Genomic DNA, 25584 nt, shown 5'->3' with positions numbered 1-25584 from the left:
CTTTACAGTTTTATCATTTTTGTTTTGTTTTGTTTTTTTGGTACTGGGAATTGAATTCAGGGCCTCACGATTGCCAGGCAGGCACTGTACCACTGAGCTATATTCCCATCCCTCATTTTGGCTTTGGAGTTAATCATAAAAGTACTTTTTCTTCTTCTGTAGAAGGAATTTATCCTTTTTTATTTCTTCTTTTGCTTATAATCTTTAAAATGTTTTTATCTCATTCACTATTATTACCTGACTTTAAAAGCTGCTAATCAGTTTCATTTCAGATTTTAACAAGATATTTGATAAAAGCATTGTGTAATATTTTAAAATCCATTTTAATTAGAGGTCTATGTTTTAAAGATGTTTACATTTTTTTTAAAAAATAATTTATCAGAATAACAAAACATGCTCTACCAAATCAAGATTCAAATGCATATGATCATGGTTTACCAGGTCTGACTGATTTCCAGCTTGATGAGGGTGTGAAGGCCAGACGGATTCAGTAGAATCCATTCTTCCAGTGTGGATTTTTTCTCTTTTCCTGGGCTAGCGATTTGTGCTTCCACACTCAGCAATCCTAGGCTGCTGCCACTGCCGTCGCCACCGTAGCAACAGCAGCAGGGTTGGCTCCCTGTCAGCCACAGAAGGAGGAAGAGTAACAGCCAGTTAATGTTGATAAACTGACATTTAGTAGGGTGGGTATATTAAGTGCATGCTCTCCTTGCAGTTTTCCACTTGTGATTTATTAGTTTGTAACCCCATCTTAAGTCAGAGGCATCTATTTCTCATTATCTGTCAATTTCCATACATTCCTTCAGAGAAAGATATTTGTCTGTAGCCTCAGGTTTAAAGACCATAGCCAAGGCAGTGAGTTCAGACTCTTCCAGGTCCCCTTCCTCACTTTTTTCTAAAACTTATTGGAATATAATTATATATGTTCCCAGTGCACAAAGTTTATGGGTACTTTTCATGTATTTTGACAAAAATATTTACCCACCTAAAAAGTAAAATAAAATGTACCCATTAATTACCATCAAAATTAAGAAATAAAACATTTTCATTACCCTTGAAAGTTCCCCTGTGCCCCTTCTTCCCCTCAAAGGCTACTCCTGTTCTGAAGTCTTATCACTGTAGGTTAGTTTTGCCTGTTCTCAAATTCCATATAAGCAGAATTACACACTCGGTGCTTCTGTGTTTGGCTTCTTTTGGTGAGATTCACCGTGTTGTAGACATCAGTATCCACTGTACAAATGTGCACCAAGTTGTTTATTCATCAGTTGACGGACACTGGATTCTACTTTTGGTCTATGTAAAATTATATAAACATTCTTTTTTCTTCTAGCTTTCTGTGATTAAAAAAATGCAACCTAAACTCTACCATCTTAAACCATTTTTAAGGTTATACTTAAGTAGTGTTAAATATATTCACATTGTGGTGCAGTACATCTCCAGAATGTTTTTGTCTTGCTTACCTAAAACTTTACACCCATTAATACCATCTCTACTATCCTCCTGCCATCACAGTAGCTGGGATTATAGGCATGTGCCACCATGCCTGGCTCTATGAGCATTCCTGTACAACTCTCTTTGTGGCTACTTCTTTCATTCTGTGAGGGTCGGCACCAGGAGTATAATTGCTGGACCTAGTCTTCGATGAAACTATCCAAAAGTTTTCTCAAATGAATATACCATGTTACATTCCCACCACTAATGTATATGAATTCTAGTTGCTCCATATCCTCCCCAACGTTGGTATTTCCATTGTATTAACCATTCTGACAGCTGTGAAGAGGTATCCTGTGGTTTTGTCGACTTGGCATTTATTTACATGGTTGTTACCAGATTGTAAGCTTCATAAGTATCTTTTTGTTCTATTAACTGTTTTGTTTGTTTTTGTTTTGGTACTGGAGCATTGAACCCAGGGCCTTACACAAGCTTTTTATTCCTTATTTAGAAGGTAATACCAGCTTTATTTTTTAAATTAAAAATTGTAGAAAATTAATAAAAAGCAAATAACAGCTCAGATAAGGCCACTGTCTTAGTTACTTTCTTGTTGCAGGGACAAAATGTCTGACATCCACAAGTTAAAGGAGGAGAGGTTTATTTTGCCTTACAATTTGTAGAAGTTTCATTTATAGTTGGCTGGCTCCAAGGCAAGACAGCATGGCGGAGGGCCAGCCCATGGCAGGGCAGGCAGGAAGCTGAGCAGCCTCAAGGGAGAAGGAAAGATGTATATATACCATTTCAGGCTACACCCACAGTGACCCACCTCTTCCTGCCAGGCTTCACCTCCACCTAGAAGAAACCCATCAGCTAGAAATCTAACTATAAACCTATCAGTATCACACACCCCTGACCCACCTGTGAGCACATGAGGCTTTGGGGATCATCTAGATATAAACCATAACATTCCACCCCTGGCTCCCCAGTGACTCATACACATCCCTTTATACAAAATGCATTTAGTCATCTCTAAGAGTTGCCAAAATCCTAAGTTTCAGCATTGCTCAGAAGTTTAGTTCCAAGTTCTCTGGGATTTAAGGAAAATTCTTTAACTGAGAGCCCTTACATAAATGAAAAAAAAAAAAAAAACACTTATAACATATAATGATACAAGATAAATATTCCCATTCCAAAAAGTGCAAATAGGGGTGTTATCAGGTAGCTTCTTTTAGAAAAGGCGCACCAAATAACTAGTGGGTTTTAGGGGTGCTTGCCTCTTAGTTTTCAGGTCCTCATCTTGAACAAAGACTAGAACAAGACAAGTGTAAATGGTGACAGACTTTACTTCACAAAGCGAAGGTGGAAGGTAAGGGAGAAACTGGCTCTGGAGAGCGAACTTGAGCTGAAGGAAAGTTAGAAGCAAAAATAAAAGTATACCCTGGGGTCACAGGGTGGGCTATCGTGAAGAGGTATGATGGCAAGCTCTTCATGACATCTGTATCTTTATAGTCCATACTAATCTCACGGGAACCCAAGAGAAGTCTATTTACAGGGCCTTGAAAATTATTTGGTGCATGTCCTGGGATCTTGTACTTAACAGGTCCTGTTTATTCCCTCAGCTGGCTTTGCCACACCCGAACTTCCTGCCTCATTCCCGGCACCCGCCCCGCCCCCAGAGGCACAAATCCCATAGTTCTTTATAGACTAGTGAGTGAGTGAAAGTCTCTGTCTTTTATAACTTCAAGCTGGAGGTGGCTGTAGACCCTACCTCCTGGGAATCATGTGCTCTCCAACTACCTTGGGTGCTGTGGCTCACTGGCTAGGTTTGAAGAAAGAAAAGCCTATTCGAAGACAAGAAAAGAGTAACCATAGAGCTACCTGTTTAAGAGGAGAAAGAAACTTTACTTTTAGCTCAAATATGAGGAGTAGGTCAGATTTCCATGCTTCTTGTAGAGAAGAATGTATGTTAGAGAGGAATGTCAGATAAATTACCAAAGGGTCTGAGAACCATGGCCTTAGCAAGATCCTGATTGCTTATCTGTAACAGCACTGGAGTCTTGATTTTTGAAGAGAAATCTTAAGTCTCAAGGCTAATAGGAATAGCATTTTCTTTTTGGGTGATCTTGTTCATTAGAATTTGGGTGGATCTGGCTTTATTTTTGAAAGATGAATCCAATTATCTATCTCTGTCACTTTTACTGCAGTGGGTATGGCAAGGATCACTGAAAAGGGGCCCTTGCATTTTGGCTTTAATTGATCAGTGGGTGTTCCCTCTCTCCAACTTTTTACTTGCACTTGGTCTGCAGGAAGATGCTAGTGGTCCCCCTGGGCCGGGAGCTGGCAGGACTCTGTTCCCATACATTTGAATAGCCTGTTGCACTTGGCCCGGATGAATGAGGTATTGTAAAAGTCTCGTGGACTACTATTGTAGTAGAGGATCTCGAATAGGCTCAAACTTAGCCCAGCTTTGGGCATGTTATGAACCCTCCTGAGTGCTGTTGGCAGCAGTCAGAGCCAGGACTCAGACATCTCTTGGCAACGTTTTCCCAGAGCTCCCTTTAGGGTCCGGCTGGCTTTCTCTGCCTTTCAGAAGATTGAGGCAGCCAAGTGGAATGGAGGTGGTAACTTTATTCCTAAAACCTTTCCCACTCCCTGAGTTACTTGAGAGGTTAAAAAAAAAAGGTCCATTGTCACTCTGGAGGGACTGGGGTCGTCCAAATATGGGGATGATTTCTTTAGGAAGTACCTGGACTACCTCTGTAGCCTTTTCTAAATGGGTAGGAAAGGCTTCAGCCCAGCCTTTAAAGGTGTCAGGACCAACATATGTTTAAATCGTCCACATGGTAGCATGTTGCTAAAGTCCTCCCTAGGTTCTAATAAAGGAAGTGGTTTGGACTTACCCAGGTTATAGGAGGCACAAAATGAGCAAGCTCTGCAGAGCTGTTGGGTGGTTGCTGCTAGTAATAGTCCTGTGAAAACCTGAGTGACCATTTCCAATGCAGCATCTCTTCCCATATGGAAAGAATCATGAAATGTTTTTATAGCATTTCATTGTGTCCCATAAGGAAGGGCCAGTTTGTTTTCTAAATACCACTGGAGTCCCTATTTAATTTCCCCTTGTCCTAAGGCCCATTTATCTTCCTGGGAAGTATAGACTGGTTTTAATAGTTCCACAGGAACCTGGGAATAAGGCTAGAGTCTTAAGGGCTGTGAGGGCATCCTTTTTGTTTCCCTGTTACCTTTTGATTTCCCAAGGAGACTTCAGACAGGTGTCTAGTACCCGTTACAGTACATGACTACAACCTGCATGGGAGGATGGACTGCCTCCAGGAGTTGTAGAACTTCCTGCCTGTGCCACCTCTCGATGTCTTTCTTGGACAAAGCTCCTTCTATCAGTGAACCCCACTACCGCAGGTCTTGGGAGGGGCAGGTCACTGAAGTTCTGACTTATTCACAGAAGTAAGATAACTTCTGGGCAGAGGAGGAGTAATGAATCTCTGATTACATGCCGGGGATTTAGCTCAGTGGTTCCACCGCCTGCCTCGCAAGCACCAGGACCCAAGTTCAATCCCCAGTACCAAGAAAAAAAAAATCTCTTGATTAGGGATCCCCTCTACCCCAACTATGGCTATAAGATCCATAGGAGGGTTTTCTAGAGAAGTAAATCAAAGCAGAATGAAATAATTGACCCATGAATTCCAGGGTTACCCAAGTTCCTCAGGAGGTGGCAATGTCTGTGGACAGGGATATTGCAGGTTCCCCAGCGTCTCTTCAGTCATCAGAGCAGAAAATGAGGGTTTTGGCTGGCTCAGCCCCTCCCTGACTTCAGTGCCACAAGGCAAGTGCATAGCTGTCTCACGTACAAAGCAGGGCCCAGGCAGAGACTTGGTGCAATCTCATGCCCAGTGTCCAGTCCTCTTACACTTTAAACAGGAACCTTGATTGTCCCTGGGTTTTTCCTTAGACAATTTGGATAAGTTTAAAGCATTACCAATTGCAACAGCCATAATCTTAGCCTTTTTCTTGTATCCCTCGTCTGGGTCCCAGTTGTTGAACACAAAAAAGGCCATGTCCAGCAATTAGGCTATGGGTGTCTATGGCCTCATCTTTAGTTTTTGTAATTTATTTCAAATATCTGAAGCTGTAAACTAGAATATCATCTCATACAGAGGCAAACAAATTGAGAGTCTAGATGTGGGGGGATGGAAAAAATGTATCTTAAATCTAAGACTAAGAACCAATTACCATCTCCTGGAATTTAGGAGAATATTGTACATGGATCTGTCACTAGAGGATGGGTTGGAATGACAGGCTCTTTAATGAGGCAGAGGTACTGTACCATCCCCCACTCTCCTGATTAGTATATTTAGGAAAGACTCAACACCTCTCTATCTCTCTGGTAAGAGCAGCTAGCATATCAGACATTATTCTTAGTCCCCCACTAGTATTACAGCCTTAGTTTGGATCTGTTGAAGGAGGAATAACCTTTTTTCCATGGCGATTCTTTTCCCATGGGGCATAACGCCAATTTTGTGTTAAAGGTGCATTGTTGTGGGTGTATAATACCCATGTTTATTCTTTAGAGTATTTCTATCGATAAATTATTAATTTTAATTTTATGAGTCTTAGTGTATTAAACAGTGAGTACTTAACAAAAAATATCAAAAATCTTGAATTTTGGGGCTGGGGATTTAGCTCAGTGGTTTTGCTGCCAGCTGCGCAAGGACAAGGACCTGAATTCAATCCCCAGTACCAAAAAAAAAAATTTTGAATTTTTAAGATTTATTGAGTGTTTATAAAAAACATCAAAATTTTCAACATTGACTTTTTTGGTATACAAGGTCTAAAAAATATAACAGCAGAAATAAGTTCCTATATGAACTACAATGAAAATACCAATAGAACTCTACAACAAAAATAATCTTCAATTATCACACCTAAGGCACTCTTCACACGTGACATCAGCATATTCCATACACACATATTGCTTACACCGAAAGCACGTGTGTTTTGCTTTCCTGGCCTTTTTGTAGGACATACTTTTTTTTTTTAATTCACAAAATATTTATGTGACAATTCATATCCAGAATATATCCTTTTAAAAACTCACATAGCTCAGTTTTAGAAGACAATCAACTAACCTAAAGATGAACAAAAAGATTTAGGTAGACTATCAAGAAAATATATAAGTAATGAATGTAAGAGAAGATACTCAATATCTTTAGTCAACAAGAAATACAAATTGAAACCACAATGAGATAGTATTACATATTCAGTAGAATAACTAACATGTAAAAATTTGGTAACAGGAAGCATTGGTGAAGATGTGAAGCAAGTGAAATTCTTCATACATTGCCAATAGGAATGTAAAATGATATTAATGCTCTGAAAAATAATTTTTAGAGCTTCTTAGTAAACATAAAACATATACTTTCTATCTCAAGCCATAAATTCTGCTGTGTTTTTTTTTTTCAATTCTGGGGATTAAACGAAGGGCTTTCTTATTCCCCCCCCCCATTAAGTTTATTGGTACATTTTAGGTATAAGTAGCTCACATGCCTACCTTTGTACTGTACTGTACCATTTTAAGGTATCTGTAAAAGTAAAAGTAGTTTATTTACAGTAAAAAAAAAAAAAAATTTACATACATCATTGGGATCTTGCACCATTACTTGAGTATCTTGGTTCTTATTTTTTTTCCCCTTCCCCTGCCCTCCCTTCACCCCCTCCAGCCTTCCCTATTTGCAAAGATTTTGTTTCCATTTTTTTCCTTTTCTCATATTTTTTTTCCCTTCTTTCTTTTCCCCTAGCTCTCCCAGTTCCCCTGCTCCTTTAGACCTTCTGTAGGACATACTTGACATCTCACTGGTCTTGCTGCTTTCTCAGGAGGTTTTAATATTATACAATGTGTAGTTAACAGGAACATAAAATATCAATAAAATAAAGGTATTAAATTCTTAATATGTATTGCACATTTAGAATAAACAACATTTTCACAGCAGCTGTGTACTTGCTTACAAAACCTAAATGATAACACCAGAAGTAAATTACTATATGAACTACAATGAAAATACCAGTAGAACTCTACAACAAAAATAATCTTTGTTTCAGTTGTCACACCCAAGGCAGTCTCCACACATGACAGCTGCTTGTTCCATGTACACATCTTCCTTATACTGACAGCACATATGCTTACTTTTCTTTCCTATTTGGCAGGCCATTCTTGTCACCTTTCCTGTTTTCCTCTTTTGTCAGGAGCTTCCTATTATATTGTATAATATGTATTTAGCGGGAAAATAACATATCAATAAAATGAAATATCAAGTATATAATGAATGCTTAGACTAGATGTCAGCATTTTCACATCAGCTATTTTATTTGCTTGCTTATAAAACCTAAAAGATAGCATCAGAAATAAAAACCTATGTGAACTACAATGTAAATACAAAAGTCTGCCACAGAAATAATCTTTGCCTCAGCTGCCACAACCAAGGCAATCTTCACACATGAAAACTGCATGTCCCATACACAGGTATTGCTTACACTGATAGCATGTATGTTTTGTTTTCCTGTCCTTTTTCGTAGCGCACAGTTGACATCTTTGTTTTCTTGTTGTCGTAGTAAGTCTTTGTGATTCTGTGCCTGTCTGTTCACCTGTCAGCTCACCAGTGTGCTCTGCAATTTTTTTGCATAGTTCCCTGGGCAGAAACATTTTGTTTTTCCTCTGCTATAAATGATCTCTTATGAGTTCCAGTCTGAATCCTCTAAGAAAATTTCTCTGTGGTATTTTGCACTTGTTATTTTCTTTGTAAACTATCAAACTATGCTACACTATTTATGCCATGTTTAGGGTCAAGTAAAACACAACCATTGGCCAATGCTTTGTATTTTGAGTGACATCATAACTGCAGAATAACTCATCGACAACATCTACTCCCCCTTTGGTTTTGTTGTAGAAAATTACCATTTTAGACTTCTGTTTGGTTGAGGTTTCCCTATCAATATTTCCATCATGGTGCAGTGTTAACATCAGCAGTACCAGTTTGTTTTCTCTTTGCCATATATGAGGCCAATGTTTGTTTGTTTGTTTTTGATACCGGGAATCAAACTTAGGGCCTCATGCTTGCCCAGCAGGCGCTGTGCTGCTGAGCTACATCCCTGACCCATGAGGCCAATGTTATATCTTTGTAAAATCTAAAGATTGTACTATACAATTCTGTTTTGAAGTTGGCACATTCATTTGGAATTTCTGCTTTGTTCCTGCATACTGTTCCTACACTGGTCAACTTGTGCTCTGTTAGTGAGTGTAACATCAATTGGAAATTGATAAATCAGTTGTTGAATGTCACATTCTGGTTAGTTTGGGAGATGAAAGCAGCAAGTCTGTTCACAACATCATCTGGCTTATTACTCTACAAATGACCTGTTGGCTGAGTTCCAGGCTAAATTTCCAAATTGAAAGCATAATATGTCTTTGGATCTATGAGGGCATAAATTATTATGCTGTATTTTGAAGGGTTTTTAGACATATACTGCGTAAAGATACAGCAACCATGAAATGCTGCAAAATGTTCAACAGTCATATATTCAGATGGTATGTAAATTGTTTGATAATTACCCACAAATCTCTCAAACAGTGAATGGATAGCAGCCAGATTATCAGTTATTTTTCTTTCTTTGCAGGTGGTTTTGTCATCAAACCTCAGGCAGTTTTGAAGCAAACCAGATCATCTCAGTGTCATTATTATTCTACAGACCTCAAGACCACACCCATCACTTTTCCATAAGTCTTTTACATTCCTGCAGTTATCATGAGAAAGCCCTGCTAAGTATAACAGACCTATGAATGCTTTCAGTTCAGCTAGTGAGGTGTCATAATAAACACATTTTTGAGTATGGTTATTGGTGCATATGGATTGTTTTACTTGTATTTCAGCATTTGTGTATTTCACAATATCTTGTAGCATTTAGTCTGCTCCAAACAATTTCCAACATTGAATGGCAGTGCTGGTATTCCATCCAATAGGTTTCACCCCTGCCAAGATCCTTACTGTATTTCAAACCTAGTTCTAACATCAGATTGTTCCATTTGGCTGTGTGACCATTTTGTACCATTCAACTAGTCAAATATGTACTCACATTGTTTTCTTCATCATCTGAATCAAGGGGGTCTGTATTCCTTGTGTCTGTATCGGTCAGTTCTTCCTCTATTTAATTGTCACAGGACCTTTGGCTCACATGGCCTACATCAAAGCCATTATCATCTTCGTCATCCGTACATGAAATCACCTGATGATTCACTTTTAACCTTTTCCAAAACTTGCAAATCTGATTTTTCATGTGCCATTGTACTGAACTGGGCTACTTCAACCAGAAAAATCAAAAGAAAACTTTTTTAAAAACAAGGTCCTAAATACACAGAAATTTGACAGTGAGCATTTTGTGGGTAAAACTCACTTGTTGCTGCTTTGGAGCTCCTGTACACACCTTGTGCTGCTTTTGTATACTCACAGAGGAAGCTGAGTCAGCTAGAACCAGCTTGGCTTGCCATTTGTACTCTGGCCTTCACGTGCTGAGAACAGGGGCTACTGCAGGCCATGTATGGACCCTTATTCCAGTGCTGCCCACATCACCAGCTGAGGCTGACATGTGCTTACCAGTCCAGTAGCCTTGCGTGACAGCACCACCCCAAGTGGACTGCCAGCACCACCAGATCCCGCCTTCTCAGGCCTCTACAGCTTTGAGTCAGGAATTGCACTCCTGGTCCAGCTACTCTTGAGTCTGTCCTGGGCGAGGGGCAAGGGGTGAGGTGACATGACAGCCTTATAGGCCTGTGCCCATGCTTTACCCTCTTGTGTCCACATCTTCTCAGAGCCATAGCCACTGTAAGTTGGTCACACCCCTCTGGCACTGCCTACAGTGAATAGGCTTCTAGCACCATTGGGCACTGGCTGCCACACCTCCCTTTGTATCCGTGCCTAATGCTGCACAAGTTCTTAAGGTGACCCGTGCAGGAAGACACTATGCCAGTTAAAATAACTTGAAAGAAAACAAGTTCCTCCCTCTTGTTCTCCAGAATCAAAGCCTAGCTCTTAAAGTCAATTAATAAAAAAAAGAAAAAAGAAAAAGGGAAAGATGGTGGCAGATGACGCAAGCCCATGTAATAGTCATGTAACAAGACAAGATGGCAGCCAGCCATGTTGCAAGACAATATGGTGGTGCCCCAGACGAAAACAGACAAACGTGATAGAAAAAACATTTACAAACTAGGGTAAGCAGAGACGAGGCTAATAAAAAACAAGCACACTGACGACAAAGCATCTACTTAACTTGTATACATGGAGTGAGCACAAGCAAGACAAAAAATCTATGGCCGGAAGAAAAACAAAATTCGTGCATTCCCTATCCTGACCTCCATGCAGTGGGGCAAGGAAAACCTTCCCTGGCACCTTGAGAAGAGTCCCCTGATTCCCAGCCTATGGGAGAGAATGAGAGAAAGGAAAAAGCCTCGAGGAGAAAAATATTATGCCCTACGGGCCTTACCTTCGTCCCTTGGTCCCTGAGCTTTTCTCATGGCTGGCTATGCCAAATGTTATTGGGTAGCTCCTTTTAGAAATATTTCACCAAATAAAGTTATTGGGTTTGGGGGTGCTCACCTCTTAGTTTCCAGGTCCTTCTCATCTTGAACAAAGAATTGAACAAGATAAGCAAAAATGGTGACAGGTTTTATTTGAAAAAGTGAAGGTGGAGGGTAAGGGAGAAACTGGCTCTGCAGAGCAAACTTGGGCCAAACAAAGGAGAAGAAAAGTCAAAAGCAAATGGGGACACAGGGCAGGCTATTGTGAAGAGGTGTGGTAGCAAGCTCTTCGTGGTGTCTGTGTCCTTATTCCATACACACCTTGCAGGGACCTGTGAGAAGTCTGTATGGGGCCTTGGGAATCATTTGGTGCATGCCCTGGGATCTTGTACTTAACAGGTCCCACTTATTCCCTCAGCCAGTTTTGCTACACCCTAACTTCCTGCCTCGGGCATCGAAAGGAATGGGACCAAAGGAAGAGGAAAGTCCAGCAGAGCAAACATTAAGTCCCTTAGTTCCATGCCCAGCACCCAGGGCAATCTGGTGATATTCAAACTCTATAAAGAGTTTGGGTGGCCCTGCCCCTGAGACACAGCCAATGGTTGTGGCCCTCATGGCTTCTCTCTCAGGCCAGCTTTGCCCATTCCTTGTGGCTTTCCACAGACGCCCCACATTCCTGGCTTCTCCAGCTTTCTGGGGTCTCCACTGCATTTTTGACTTCACACACAGCCCTCTCACAGGCACAGCGCCTGGCCTCCCAGGCCTTCTTCTGAAACCTGGGTGGAAGCCTTCCCGAGCCCGCAACTCTTGCATTCTGCATGCACCAGAAACTGGCATTCTTATCTTCTGAGCTCTGACCAGAATCTCCCATCAAGCTTGGCTCACCGCATTCCAGGGCTGCTTCTCTAGCCGGCACCTCCAAACCTTTCCAAACGCCTCCCTCAAGCCAGTTCCAAAGGCTTCTGAACCACGTGTTCAGGTAGTGGCAGCGGTAGTCTGACTTATGGTGCCAAAATTTGTCATGATTACTTTCTCACTGCTGGAACAAAATACCTAACATCCACAAGTTAAAGGAGAGGTTTATTTTGGCTCACAGTGGGTAGAGGTTTCAGGCCATAGGCAGCAGCAAGGAAGGCTATACTGTATACCTTGTAGGCCACGCCCACCATGACACTGCTGTCTTGGTTACTTTTTTCATTACTGACACCCAACGTTAAAGGTGGAAAGGTTTATTTAGCTCAGTTTATAGAGGTTTCAGTTCATAGTTGGCTGGCTCCATGGCAGGTTGGCATGGCAGGGGGACCCTGCAGAGGAAAAACAGTTCATGGCAGGCAGAAGGTAGCAAGCTACAAGTGACCAGTGATGACACTAGCCTTCTTTATGTCCCTTATAGTTTATCCAGGCTGCCTGCCCTTAGGGGTTCCCAGGGTGGGGCACCCATAGTCCTATCCAGAACTGTGCCAAACCCATCAGTGGACTGCTTTAGTAATCACACATCTGTAATCCCACCATCACATGCTCTAGATCCAGCCACCTCTGAAAAGACCCCACCTGAGTTGGGGGACTCTAGACACAAACCATGGCAACCTCTTCCCTCTCCCAGCATCACACTCAGCTGTAAACCCAGCAGTGGACTATCCAGTATCTCACACCCAGGATTCAGTCACCTCCCCAAAGCCCCACCTAAGCATGTGAGGCTCAGGTGGGACATCTGGTTACAGGTCGTCACAGCCACTGCTCAGACATTGTCCTATGGGTCTCTCGTGCAGTAATGGGCTGGCTAGCTCACAGGTGGAGCAGTTCCACATTGGTTGAATGAGGAACTCAGCCCTCTACTGTACCATCCTCAGGATGTCATGACTTGCTCACAGCAGAGAACCCTGCCATAGAAAGCCCTGACAGACCTTTGTGTGGTTTGGTGGCCACAGTTGTATCTGGTGCATCATTGCCCAGAGGAGTGGAATGCCACGCCTGGGTGAGACCAGGCCACTCAGTGCCCTCTGACCCTGAAGGAGCCAGCTGTCTCCTGGGAAGGGAGGCAGAGTCAGGCCTGGTGCTGGGGGAGGCGGCCTGCAGGTCTAGCGCTCAAATTGTTTTTCCAAGATGCAGTTGTTCTTGATTTACAGTGTCTTTCTACTTAGGAAATTAAAATCTGCCATCTAAAATCTAACTCTGTAAATGTTGCATTTACGTTTGTTATGTTCATATCAGACTTGACCATGTCTCCAACTTTGGGTATTAAAGCTACTTTCAGTTTTTTGCTATTGTAAACAATGCTATTTGCTCATGGCTATGTTCATACTAAGCATAGATGTTGGTACTGAATTTCAATTTGTTTTCCTCGAGGTTGATTTTATGAGTTGTATTATAAATGATATTGTTTAATTGATGATTGTGTAGGAATATGATTACATTGTTGGTGATCATTACTGACAGGAGTCATCAACATGTTTAAGGCTACAGCACCCAATTTCTTTGTCCAAATGTCAGACCTGTCAGGTTAGCCTTATCACCATATGAGGGTGCCTGATTCTTCTCTCCTCAGCTTTCCTCTTGTCTTCTCTTTTTTTTTTTTTTTGGTACTGGGGATCAAACTTGGGACCTTGTGCTTTCGAGGCAGGTGCCGGAACCACTGAGCTAAATCCCTGGCCTTTCTCTTCCTTCCATTAATCGGTAACAGATTCCATTTGACACTTTTATGGAGCACCTTCTGTAGACAAGCACTGTGCCGGGCGGTGGGTAGGCAGGACTGTTCCTGCTCCAGCAGAAGACACAACTAATCAAGTCACTGTGCAGATGTGTGCCTAGGACTCAGGGTGGGCTTATAAGAAAGCCCCTCAGGCTTATGGGTGCTGTGAGCTTTATATGCCCTCTGCCGTCTGCTGCAGTGACAAGACCGGAGTGTGCTTTGGCCTTGTCCAAAAGGCCAAGGTGTGGAGGAGGGCCACACGGCTGGTGTGCATACAGCCTGGAAAGTGCTTTTGAGAGGTCTGGGAGGGTGGCGGGCCAGGGAGTGGGGCTACCACGGACCTTTACCCTCAGAGGAATGGGAAACCTCTGAAAGGTTTAAAGAAGAAAGATGGCAGTAACCTAAACAAAGTGGAGAACATTTTGGAGGAGGCCAGCGCAATGGATTCCTAGAATCCAAGATTGGATTGTGAAGCTAGGCGTGGAGTCCCCAGGCAGCACTGAGGAGCTTGGGTTTTTAATGTGCTAATTTTTATGGATGAAAATGTAAATCCTATTACGCTTTTGTGCCTTTAATTTTAGTTTGATTGAATATTTTACCAAATCTTTGGCAGGCATTTGTGCTTTTTTTGTTTTGGTGGAGCAACACAGTCCTGTGGCTAGAGCACTCACTCTGGAGATGAAGTACGAGGGTCTGGTCCTGCCCCTGCCAGCTCCTGGCTGTGTAACCCTGGGCAACTTTTGTGACTGTTCTCAGTTTCCTCTTCTGTAAAATGGGGACAATACGCAGGAGATGGTTGTGAGGACTTAAAAGATAAACCACAGTGCTGGCCCATCCATGTGCTGCATTGCCTGCTCTTACTCAGGTGCATGAGCTTTACACACACACACATGCACACGCATGTGCGCGCGCACACAAACAGTTAAACATATTAACTGTCTTGCATGTATGTTGTGATGGCGATTCCTGTGTCTTCATTTGTTTTATTTGATTTATATTTTTAAACAATTGCTACTCTGAATATCTTCAAACATGATTTTTTTTAAAGTACAAAAATTTAGGGGCCCGGAATTTAGCTCAGTGGCACTGTACCTGCCTCACAAGCATAAGGTCCTGAGTTTGATCCTAGTACTAATAAAATTTTTTATAAAAAGTACAAAAATTTATCACAGTACCCTATTATCTGTCTTCTTTGTGAGTTTTTCCATTGTTGTGGAACAGACCAAGTTATATATGTTGCTTTTGTCTTTTTTTAAAAAGATTTTTGGTTTGTTTTGGTTTATTAATATAAGGCAGGACTCTAGATTTTTTTTTTCCAAAGCCAGCCAGCTGGCCCAGCTCCATCTGCCAGTAACCCTTCTCCCTCTGCTGCTGCCTCTGGCTCTTTGTCATTTGTCCTGTGTTCAGCTCCCGCCCACATGACCCTGTGGTGGTGGGGTCTGTTAGTGTCTAGTCCACTCTGGTTTTATACCAGTACTGCCTTGATTTATCAGCACAGCTATCTTTTCTTTTTGAAGTATTTTGGTCATTTTTGCCTGTTCTTGCATTTTCATTTTAGATTAATAATTTTGGCAGGTATCCACTCCTTGCTGCCTCGCCCTCATAGAATTTGCAATAAAAGCCAGGTGTTGGGGTGCACACCTGTAGTCCCAGCACTCTGGGAGGCTGAGGCAGGAGGATCAAAAGTTCAAGCCCATCCTTGGTTGATTTAGCGACTCAGCAAGACACTTGTCTCAAAGTTTAAAAAAAAATTAAGAAGAACTGAGGATGTAGCTCTGGGTAAAGGCCCTATGTTCAATCCCCAGTACCACCAAAAAAAAAAATTAAAAGGAAGGAAAAAAACCCATTATTTACAGTAAGCCAGTATTAAATGCATATGAATTAGCATTCACATACTATTCAGCCATCATATCTGGAGTTGGTATACCCTTTTATTTAAGACATGTACTCCTCAGCAAACTTTTGTAATTTTCACCTGTAGCTCTTAACATTTTTTAATGTTATTCTTAGCTCTTCTTTCTTTTCTTTCTTTTCTTTTATTTTATTTGAGACAGGGTCTCTCTGAATTGGACTCAAACCTGTGAGCCTCCTGCCTCAGCCTCACGCAGTGCTGGGATTACAGGTGTGTGCCACTGCACCCAGCTCCTTTTTGAATATTTTATTTGCTATTAAGAATGTAGTATTTTCCCTAAACATAAGGAAGCTGTTGAGTTTTGTATATTTCTCTTATATCCAGCCATGTTCCTTGATTGATGTTGAGCTTTGGATCTAAGAGTTTTTCAGTTAATCCTCTTGGATCAACTAGGGCTCCGGTATTATCATATGCAAATAACCTGTCCTGTCCTTTTTAGTAGCTTATCTCAATTCTATTTTGTGTTATAGAATATGTTAGAATTATCTATATATGGAAACATTATTTAACATATATGTTGAATACTATTATTTCTTTGATTCTAAGATCATTAAGCATAAGAACATGCTATTGATTTTTTTTTAACTTGCTATTTATTTAATAACAAATGAGGGACCGGGGATTTAGCTCAGTGGTTCCGCCGCCTGCTTTGCAAGCTCGAGGTCCCAAGTTCGATTTCCAGTACCAAAAAAAAAGAGGACACTGTATTAGATGTATACTTATATTCAACTCATATTCTAATAGCAGAAATATTAGGATGTAAAAAACAATGCATCTCAGAATTCCTTATTTTATTTTTCATTTTAGTGATAACGTCTAACTGCTCTATTCAAACTATGATATTGACTGGGTGTTTTGTTTTGTTTTGTGACAGGGTCACTATGTAGTGCAGGCTGGTCTTGAACTCACTATGTAGCCCAGGCCTTGAACTCATAGTGATCTTCCTGCCTCAGCCTCTCAAGTGCTGGGATTACAAGTGTTTGCTACCACTCTCAGCTAATATTGACTGCTGATTTATGATAAACAATTTATCAAAGAAGTGCCCTTATCCCACACCTCCTATCTCCCAGATTTCCTAAACAGGGAAACTGTACCAGACCATATTAGCTAATTAGAAGAGGTTTCACACTGATTTCATCAGCTTGGGGTGAAGGGTGACTACAGGCGTCAGCACCTCCACCCACAGTTCCTGCCTTCCTTAAACTTTCTTTGTTGATAGGAAAATCCAGACTGGTATGAGAAATTGCTGCAGAAGGGGCCTTCTCCTGACGCAGAACGGGCCTAGTGCAGTGGTTAGACTCCAGGAGCTAAACCTGGGGTGGAGGGCAGGCGGGGACAAGCGTCTTGTTAAGACCTACCAGGCTCTGTCTTCGTCTCCAGGTGCACATGCACTCAGGATGGGACATTCTCGGGGCCTCTGATCAGTCTTCTCCCACTGTGTGCGGTTAGGTTACTGTGGCCTGGCAGTTGTTTCTGAGAGGGGTCAGATCCATGGACTAAGCAGCTGTGTTGGGATTCGTCACTCTGTAGCTGAACTTTTTAGTGTGCTCCATGTTGGGGACTTCACCCCTCTCATGGGGTCCCACTGTTCACTCAGATGCCAGAGAAAAGATGGGGAAAGGCCTGGAGCCAGTGAAGAAGTCAAAAGCCAAGTTGAGGCCCACCTATGGGAAGAAGAAAGACCTGGCAGGGACTCAGAACCTTTGCTTAGGGGGCACCGGTCTTTCTGGGAGGCTGACAGAGTTTTTCAATACCTTTTGAGTACCGATTGTCTTCTGTGTGAAGGCCCATCAACACCCTGATCAGCAAAGCTTGAGTGTAGCTCTGGCCTTCTGGAAGTGCTGGTCAAAGAAACAACCAAAAACCACTCTGAGACAGTACCAGTGTAGCATGGCCCGAGGTCGGCACTTCCTGAGGAAGTGTGGCCTGAGCTGAGAATGTACCAATAGCTTGGGTGAAAACAGCCCAGAGAGAGGCAGGAGCGTGTGGCAGGGGGAGTCGGCAGCCTGGACAGAGAAGGCTCTGGGAGGTGGGGCAGAGATGGAGAGAGGAGAGAGGACAGGATGCAGTTAGGCAAGGCCTCTGAGCCATCATGTAAACATTTTTGCTGTATCTTAAGAGCACTGGGAAGCCATCAAACTGTCGTTGTTGATAGTGTAATGATAGCTGTAAAAGCACATGCATGCAGCGCACATGTAAGTCATTGAAATACCACAGTGTACTTGCTTGAGCCAGAGCCTCGTCTCTATTGCTGAAGCCTCCTTTGCCCCATCCTGGACCCCTGACTCTATTCCCTCCCTTAAACTGCTAGTTTATTTAGCAGTTTCTCTTTTTTTGCTATATTGGATTTGAACCCAGGGGCACTCCATCACTGAGCTACATCCCTATCCCATTTTACTTTTTTAAAAATTAATTTTATTGGTACACTTTAGATATACATAATGATAACATTTATCATAGGGAATTTGGGCCTGTACATAATACATCTTGATTCTTTTTTTTGTACCGGGGATCAAACTCGGGTCCTTGCGCTTGCGCAGCAGGCAGTGAAACCACTGAGCTAAATCCCCGGCTTGATTCTTCTTTTTTCTCCAGTCCCCTCCCCTCCCTTCAACCTCTCTTCCCCTCCTTATTTACAGAAGCTTTGTTTCCATTTTTTTTCCTTCTAGTCACTTTTTATTTTTTCTCTTCCTTCCTTTCCCCTTCCCCTCTCTCTTGTTCCCCTTCCCATTTGATCATTTTCTTCCTATTTCCTAATATCTGTTACACATTTTGGTCCATATTTACCCTTTCAGTTTCTCATACCAGAGAAACAATGCTATATTTAAACATGTGTCTGATTTATCTCACTTAAGACTATGATCTCAAGGTGCATCCATTTACCTAGAAATGTCTCAAGTTTATCCTTCTTTATGGCAGAGTAGTACTCCACTGTATTTTTTTTTAAAACATCTTTTTTCAGCCGGGAATTTAGCTCAGTGGTTCTGGCATCTGCCTCGCAAGCACAAGGTCCCGAGTTCAATCTCTGGTACCAAAAATAAATAATAAATAAAAAACAAAACATCTTTATTATCCATTCATCCATTGATGGGCATTTGGTCTGTTTCCAAGATTCCGCTATTACAAACTGTGCTGCTATCAACATGAGTGTGCATATGTCACTGTGGTGTGATGCTTTTAATTCTTTCAGGAAGATACCAAGAAGGGGAAAATCTGGGTCAGGTCCCATTTTACTTTTTAAGTCAGGATCTCACTAAATTGCCCTGTCTGGGCTGAACTTTCGATCCTTCTGCCTTGGCTTTCCAGAGTGCTGGGATTACAGGCGTGCACCTCCATGCTTGACTTAGTTTATACTTTTTCTTCAGTTCCATGCATGGTCAGATTGCAGTTTCCAGAGATGCCTCTGGCTCTGTGGAGAAGTATAGACAGGATGGAAGCCAGATTGCATTCAGGGAGAGCACTAGGAGGCCTTATACCCCTGAAAACGCAGTTGTACGGAATGTCTCCTGCGTCTGATTTTATTGCCTTTCTGTCATCTTTTATTTTATTTATTTACATTTTAAGCTGGGGCCTGCCTTTGTTGCCCAGGTTGACCTTGAATTCCTGAACTCAAGTGATTCTCTCACCTCAGCCTCCCAAGTCTCTGGGTCTTTATGTAGATCTGGGGCACTGTACCCAGGCTTCACTTTACAATGTAAATGGAGGGCTGAGGATGTGGCTTAGTGGCAGAGCACTTGGCTGGCATGCATGAGGCTGTAGATTCCATCCACAGCACCAAGAAAGGTTGGGGCAGGAAGGCAGACTGTGAGTTCAGCCCACAGCACTGCAAAATAAATAAATAAATGGCACCTTCCTGAAAAAAGAAATCAGTGTACAGCTGTAATTCTGTTGGACATTGTGATGAGGCTGTTGTTTAGCTTGGCACTGTACCTGTGCTGTCTGACAGCCAGCCAGTCCAGCCCTTCCCTCTGACACCCTCAGAGCGGAAACCCCCAGGCTGCAAGCTGCCTGCTCTGCACTTCCCTCGAGATGCTGTTAGTTTCCCATGGCTGCAGTAGCGAATTGCCGCAGACTGGTGGCTTAGCATAGCAAAAGTTTATTCTGTCCTGATTCTGGAGACTGTGGTGTGAAATCAGGCCATGGGGCTAAAATGAAGACATGGGCAGGACTCTGCTCCCTCCAGAGGCTCTTGGGGAGCTGCCACTCCTTGCCCTGCCAGATCCTGATGGCCGTGGACATGCTTGGCGTGGCCCACATCCGCTAGTCTCGAAGGCCAGCATCTTCAAATCACTGCTACTCTGACTTGGCAGGGCCTTCTCCTCAGCGTGGGTAGTGATTTTCTGAACTTGTCAGTACTGAAAGGAAGACTGTCAAAGACAAGCGAGAAACGGCAGAGCCTTACTAATTCCCTTTGGGAAGAAGACTGTGGGCTGCAGCGGCTGCCTGCCAACTCCCAGAAAGTCACTGCAGACACTTCCACAGAATCTACTGGATCTCACCCTCGAGCTCCCAGACTCCTCGCTCTCCAGCTCAGACAGCAGGTGGGGGTACATTTCTTCCACTTCTGTTACGAAGACAAAATAAAAACTGGGCAATTAAGACTGGGGAAAAAAGTAAATTCAGTATATTGGCTGTTTCATAAATTGGTTATTCAGTGAATTGGCCATTTGGCAAATTGGCTTTTTACAAACTGGCTCTTAGTGAAATCAGCCTGCTTCCCAGGGATCAGTGCAGAACTCCAGCTAGTCTCAGTCTGGCCACTCACAGGCTAGGGCCTGCTGGAACAAAGAGGAAGAAGCAGCAAGAGCGGGTGGGAGCCCCTGCTTTAGGTCCAGCTTGGTGGTGCCAGTCACATGCTGTACACAGGACCAGGCTCACTTAGGACAGGCAGGGTAAGGCGGCAGGACTGGATGCCTCAACCACAAGCTGCATAGGCCACCCTCATGGCATGGTCAGGAGATTAAATGTACGTGCATTAACTGGTTATTTACACCTGGAATATGCTACACAGTCTGTTGGCCATTATTTAAATATTGTTTTGACATGATTTCTAATCCTATGTCTTTATTAACCTACTAACCATGCTTACACATACTACAGTTGATAAACATCACCTTTTTTCTTCATTTGTTGTGTAATTTTGGGTACAGGTACTCGAACTACTTTGGAGACAGCTTCTTTCAGTGGTGCCTGACACATTTCTTACTTTCTTGTAACTTCAAAAGCCAGGGCTGATTGCTTAACATCAGTAGAACAGACATCAGCATAAATACAGCCACAGAGCGCCACTCTGCCAGCTGGACATCTCACTGCTGTGCCTTCTGGAACCCTAGCATGTTAGCAGAGCTGGTGGGGTGACCGCAGGAAGACCCCGTGAATTCTGAAAGTGAATGTTGCCAGAGTAGTAGCTGTTTCAGTGGAATAAAAAGAAAGGAAATCCCAAAGAAAAAGGATTGAAGGGAAACAGCAACACAAAAGCCTGTAAGTTTGTATCTACGAACCGTATGAATTGCTTATTACCCGTTTCCTAAGAGCCTGGATGAAAACGTGAGTCTATTTCTGTGCATACTGTCTTCTAAAATAATGCCGGAGTAATTAAAAATAACTATTATTTTCTGTGATCACATGTTGCAAGTAGTCTCAGTACACTTCCGTAGCAGTGTTTCTGGTTGAGCCAGTCCTGAAGGAGTTTGCAGACATCTGCTGTAGCATAGGGACATAAATGATCCAACAGGATGTAGCCCGTATGTGAACCTCAGTCTGGTTACAGGAAATTACCAACTCAAAAGCTGTTGTTGTAAATAAGTGTCCCTGCCTGCAGTGAGGTTAAACACAAAATTCACAACAAACCAAATTAATAATTACAAAGCCAGACTAACAGTTATTTAGAGTTAAAAAGAAGAGCAGGGGTTGGAGCTAAAACTAGCTCAGTAATTGTGATCATAAACCCGTTTCTAAGATGGAAAAGTCCGGCCAGAAGGCCTGAAGGAGCGGGAGCCCAGCAGCGCCCTGGAGAAGCTGAAGCCAGATTGCCGGCGTCGCCGGGGAGGTCCTCGGTCACCTTACTCAGGCAGTTACTAATGAGTCCGGGTGGCCCGGCAGCTGGGCTCCCCGCAGCCCTCAGGAGGCTCTCTGGACCCCGGGGTGAGCGTGCTTTACCAAGGGACAGCTGTGGGGAGGACCGGAAGACCTGGACTCGGAGGAGGCATCAGTGCTTTGACAATGGAGGACTAACAGCGACCTTCGCTGTGTTCATGGGCTGTAGTTTTGAAAATTTCTGCAGTAAACAAATTACTTTGGGTTACAAAACAAAAAAAACCAAATTACTTTGGGTTAATCTTTCAAAGAGCTTCATTTAGCTTGTCAAGTCCCTACAACAACCACCTTGCAACCCTGGGGGAGTTAAGACGATCGCTAGGTGAGGAGATGAAAGGTTTATGAAGAAGTCTGCTGCTACTTGAGTTGCTAAGATTAAGTGACAGCAGCAGTCATCTTCCGAGGCACAAACCAACCCTCTCTGGAGGGAAGAAATTGCTCCTGTCTGCTTCAGGGCCCCAGCAGTACCGCCGTGCAGCAGTTGGGTTGGAAGCTTTTCTGGAGCATTCCTGAGGAAGAGTTAAATGCTTTCAGATCGTCCACCCAAAACAAGACAGCAGAGGTTACGGCCTGCCTCAGGTTCTGCAAAGCAGAGAAAAGAACGGGGAGTGGGCTGCAGGGCTGGAGGCAGAGTTAGTTGCTTTAACATTTTAAATTGCGAAATATAGTGTATGTATAGAAATGTGAATAAAACATAACTGAATTATTTGAACGCAATCCATGAGTAGCCTCTATTCAAGAACAAGGACGTCACCACTCCCAGAACATCTTCCCAGTCAACCCCCTCCTTCCCTGCAGAGCGCGTGCTTTGTTTTAGCCCCGTCTGGGTGTCCGTGTTCCTTGTGAATGGAGCCGACCCGGAGCGCTGTCACCTCTGCCTGGGGGACCTTGCTGAAGGTGGCGGCAGTTCTTCAGCTTCGCTGCTGTGTGGTGTCCCAGCTCAGCACAGTCTGTGGTCATCACTGCCCATTTCTCCCGAGGTGGCTCAGCGGTTGTGTCCAGCACGCCACAAACGGCGCGGCTGTGGATCCTTCCCTGATGCCCGGCCGCCCTGTGGAGCGGACACTGCCTTCCTTCCCAGGTTCCAGCAGCCCAGCCTCCCGCAGGGAGAGAGCTGCTCTGCACCGGAGCTCGATGGAGCCTATCCACTTGCCAGGGCTTTCCCGGGCATCTCCCTGAAGTAGCAAGGTCATGCACGTTTCCATGAGCTTTCTGGTATCCGTAGTTTGCTCCTGTGAAGTTCAGCAGTGTTCTGCCTACTGAGCGCTGCTGTTCATTCAGCTCTTCAGTCCTCATCTCAGGGTCACTGTTCAGGGGCTACAGGGACAAACCCATGCCCCCACCCCCCCCAGGAGGACCTGACAGCGCGGAAGGCAGGTGTATAAATAGTGCACGTCAGTGGTTCCCCCAGGACTGACTGGTGCAGGGTCTGGCCCTGGTGTCAGAGCCTCATTCCTTCCATGGAGTCGGGCACGTGCTCAGTGCTCAGTGCAGTTTTGTTAAATGATGGGATGAGGCGTTTTCAGAAGAATGTGAAAGAGGCCTGTTAGGGTTAAGTGCTGAGCAAGGGAAAGCCCAGAACCTGGAGCGCACACTGGCTCCCTCGCTGCCTAGGCCTCCGTAGGGCAAAGCAAAGCCTGTTTTGAAACGTGGCTTCACCAAAAGCAGTCGCAAATAAGTGCACTCTGGGCCAGGGAACAGAATGTGCGAAGGCACAGCAGAAGTAAGCAGCTCCCTGGAGAAATGCGGGGCAGGGCAGCTGCAGGAGAGCACGGAGGTCACAGGCAGGGGCTGGAGGTGCTGCTGGGAAGGGGCGTTTGTCTCCTGAGCAGGTGGGGGCGAAACCGGAGAGCTGCAGGTGGAATGAAGCAGTCAGGTGGCGAGGCCTTAGGTGAACTGAGGCTTCCGTGACCAGTGTGTGTGTTGGGGGGGGCTCCGGCCTCAAAACTGCTCCCACGCGCGCAGAGCAGAGCTGTGGTGCGACGAGGGGCAGGAGGCGCTGCTTAATTACCCCTCCCGGGAGGGGCCGATACCCTGCAGCGCTCCCGCCTCCTCTTGCTGGTAACCCTGCCTCCGTTCGTAGCAGGGTGAGGGCCCTGGGAAAGAAAGCCCAGGCTGAGAGCAGCGAGGCCAGCGCGTTGGGGCCCCGTGGCCTGAGCCGAGAGGCAGCGGCGGGGCTGGAGAGCGCAGCGCGGCCCGGCAGGCCAAACCCCTCCTCCCGGCAGTCTTTCCGGAGGCCGGTTTTGCAAGGAAACGAAACCGAAATTGACCCAGAGCCATCTTGCGGCCGAAGACGCCTGGCGCGGGCGATGCTCGCGGCGGCGGCGGCGGCGGCGGCGGCGGCGGGCGCCATGGACCCCCCACAGGTAAGCGCCGCGCGCCTCCCACTCCCGGGCGGCCTGCGCGGGGCGGGACCGCGTTCCGGGTGGCGGGGCCGGCGCCTCCCAGCCAGGCCCGTCCTCCCCGCGGTGGCTCGGCCCCGGGCACCGCTTTCATTGCTGAGGACCCTTTCGAGTACCCTTTCCACCCCGAGAGCTGTGGGAGACCAGATCCAGCTCGTCCTAACAGCTTTATTCAGCGTGCTAGAACCGGAAGCACAAATGGCCCCGCTGGAGGAGCCTGGCTCGCAGATGCGCGGTGCTGAGCGCAGCCAGACAGGCTTGAGGCTGCGCGCACACGCGTGTGGCGTTGTGGAAACAAAGCTGTCCGTGGGTGCCGGGGCTGGCGAGGGGACTGACTCCCTGCTGAGGGCCCTGAGAGGCCTTCTGGGAAGTGGAAGTGCTCTGCTTCTTGGTTGTGGTGTGGCCGTTTTGTGTTTTGGTACCGGGGATCGAACTCATGATCTTGCTCTTCCAAGGCAGGCGCCAGAACCACTGAGCTAAATCCCCAGCCCACAACTTTACTAAATGCAAATCACACCTCCATTTTGAAAGTGTTACATACTATTACGGTGTGTGTGTCTTTAAAAGCCCTTCTTTAGAGGGACTAGAGACACCCGCCACGAAGGAAAAGCTTCTGTTCACGTACCCCAGTGTCACTCTGAGAGTCCAAGTGGTAAAGAAAGGCAGGGGCTTATCTTTTGATCGGAAATATAACAGTTTAAAGGGAAAATTTGGAGGGAGTGAATGGTAGATGACTGTTACACAGTTTTCTCAATAAACAGACAAGTGGGAGAGAAGTGAGCTTTAGGAGTTTGGGAGTGACCACCCTGCAGCGGCTGTCTGCCTGACTGTTCTCCAGTGAGGCTTGGTTTTCAGGGGGAAGGAAACACAAAATTAATAATTTCCTTCCCTCTACTTCTAACATCTCCTAAAACCACTCTTAATGGATCATTTCTTTTCTCTCTTTATCCACTTGTGTGTGTATTCATGAGGTTCCTCATTTGTTTATAGTAGAAGAGATTAAAGCAGACATTTACTTTGCAACTTGCCTTTTTTGTCTTAACATATTCCTAACTAATTCCATCACATATTTATAAAAGCTGTGTGAATACTGTTGCACAGCATGAGTGTATGGTAACTGTCAGTTATTTCAAAGGTGAACACTCAAAATTTGCCAGATTTTGGCTGAGAGTAGCAGTTTAAATCTAGAAATTATTTACCTAGAAAATGACTTTAACCACCTCGAAACAAAATGTTTTTGTTTTGTTTTTGAGACAGAGTCTCACTGGGTACCCAGACTGGCCCCAAACTCCTTGCTCCTCCTGCCTCAGCAGCCTCCTGGGTGCTGGGATTGCAGCCACGAGCCACCGTGCCAGCCCCAAAGTTCTTCTTCCAGGGTCACTTTAAGAGCTAATCAGAAAACCCCTGAAGTTCCCATGATTAAGTTCTGTGGACTGGGCACTCTGTCTATGTCAGTTCTGGCCCTAGCACTGTGGGG

General features: G+C 44.4%; 1 protein-coding gene across 8 annotated transcripts in view; it reads left to right on the top strand.

Moving 5' to 3' along the window:
• Positions 1–25584, top strand: part of Adar (adenosine deaminase RNA specific) — a 56528-nt gene that overhangs the window by 5490 nt on the left and 25454 nt on the right. For 2 of the 8 annotated variants that reach the window (XM_087203472.1, XM_004871341.3), the window contains exon 1: positions 19176–24071. The exons of 3 other annotated variants lie outside the window; for them this stretch is intronic. In XM_087203472.1, the coding sequence (XP_087059598.1) occupies positions 24015–24071 (57 nt within the window). In that variant the 5' untranslated portion in view covers positions 19176–24014. Of the gene's footprint in view, positions 1–18095; positions 24072–25584 lie in introns of those variants that run through there. 3 more of the 8 variants (XM_004871340.3, XM_004871339.3, XM_004871342.3) reach the window with 2 other exon arrangements.

The sequence above is a fragment of the Heterocephalus glaber genome, unplaced genomic scaffold, assembly GCF_053883595.1.
Source record: "Heterocephalus glaber isolate CG9 unplaced genomic scaffold, H.glaber_assembly_v1.0 deba00001795, whole genome shotgun sequence".
Lineage (NCBI taxonomy): Eukaryota > Metazoa > Chordata > Mammalia > Rodentia > Bathyergidae > Heterocephalus > Heterocephalus glaber.
This window is presented reverse-complemented; position numbering and strand designations above follow the sequence as displayed.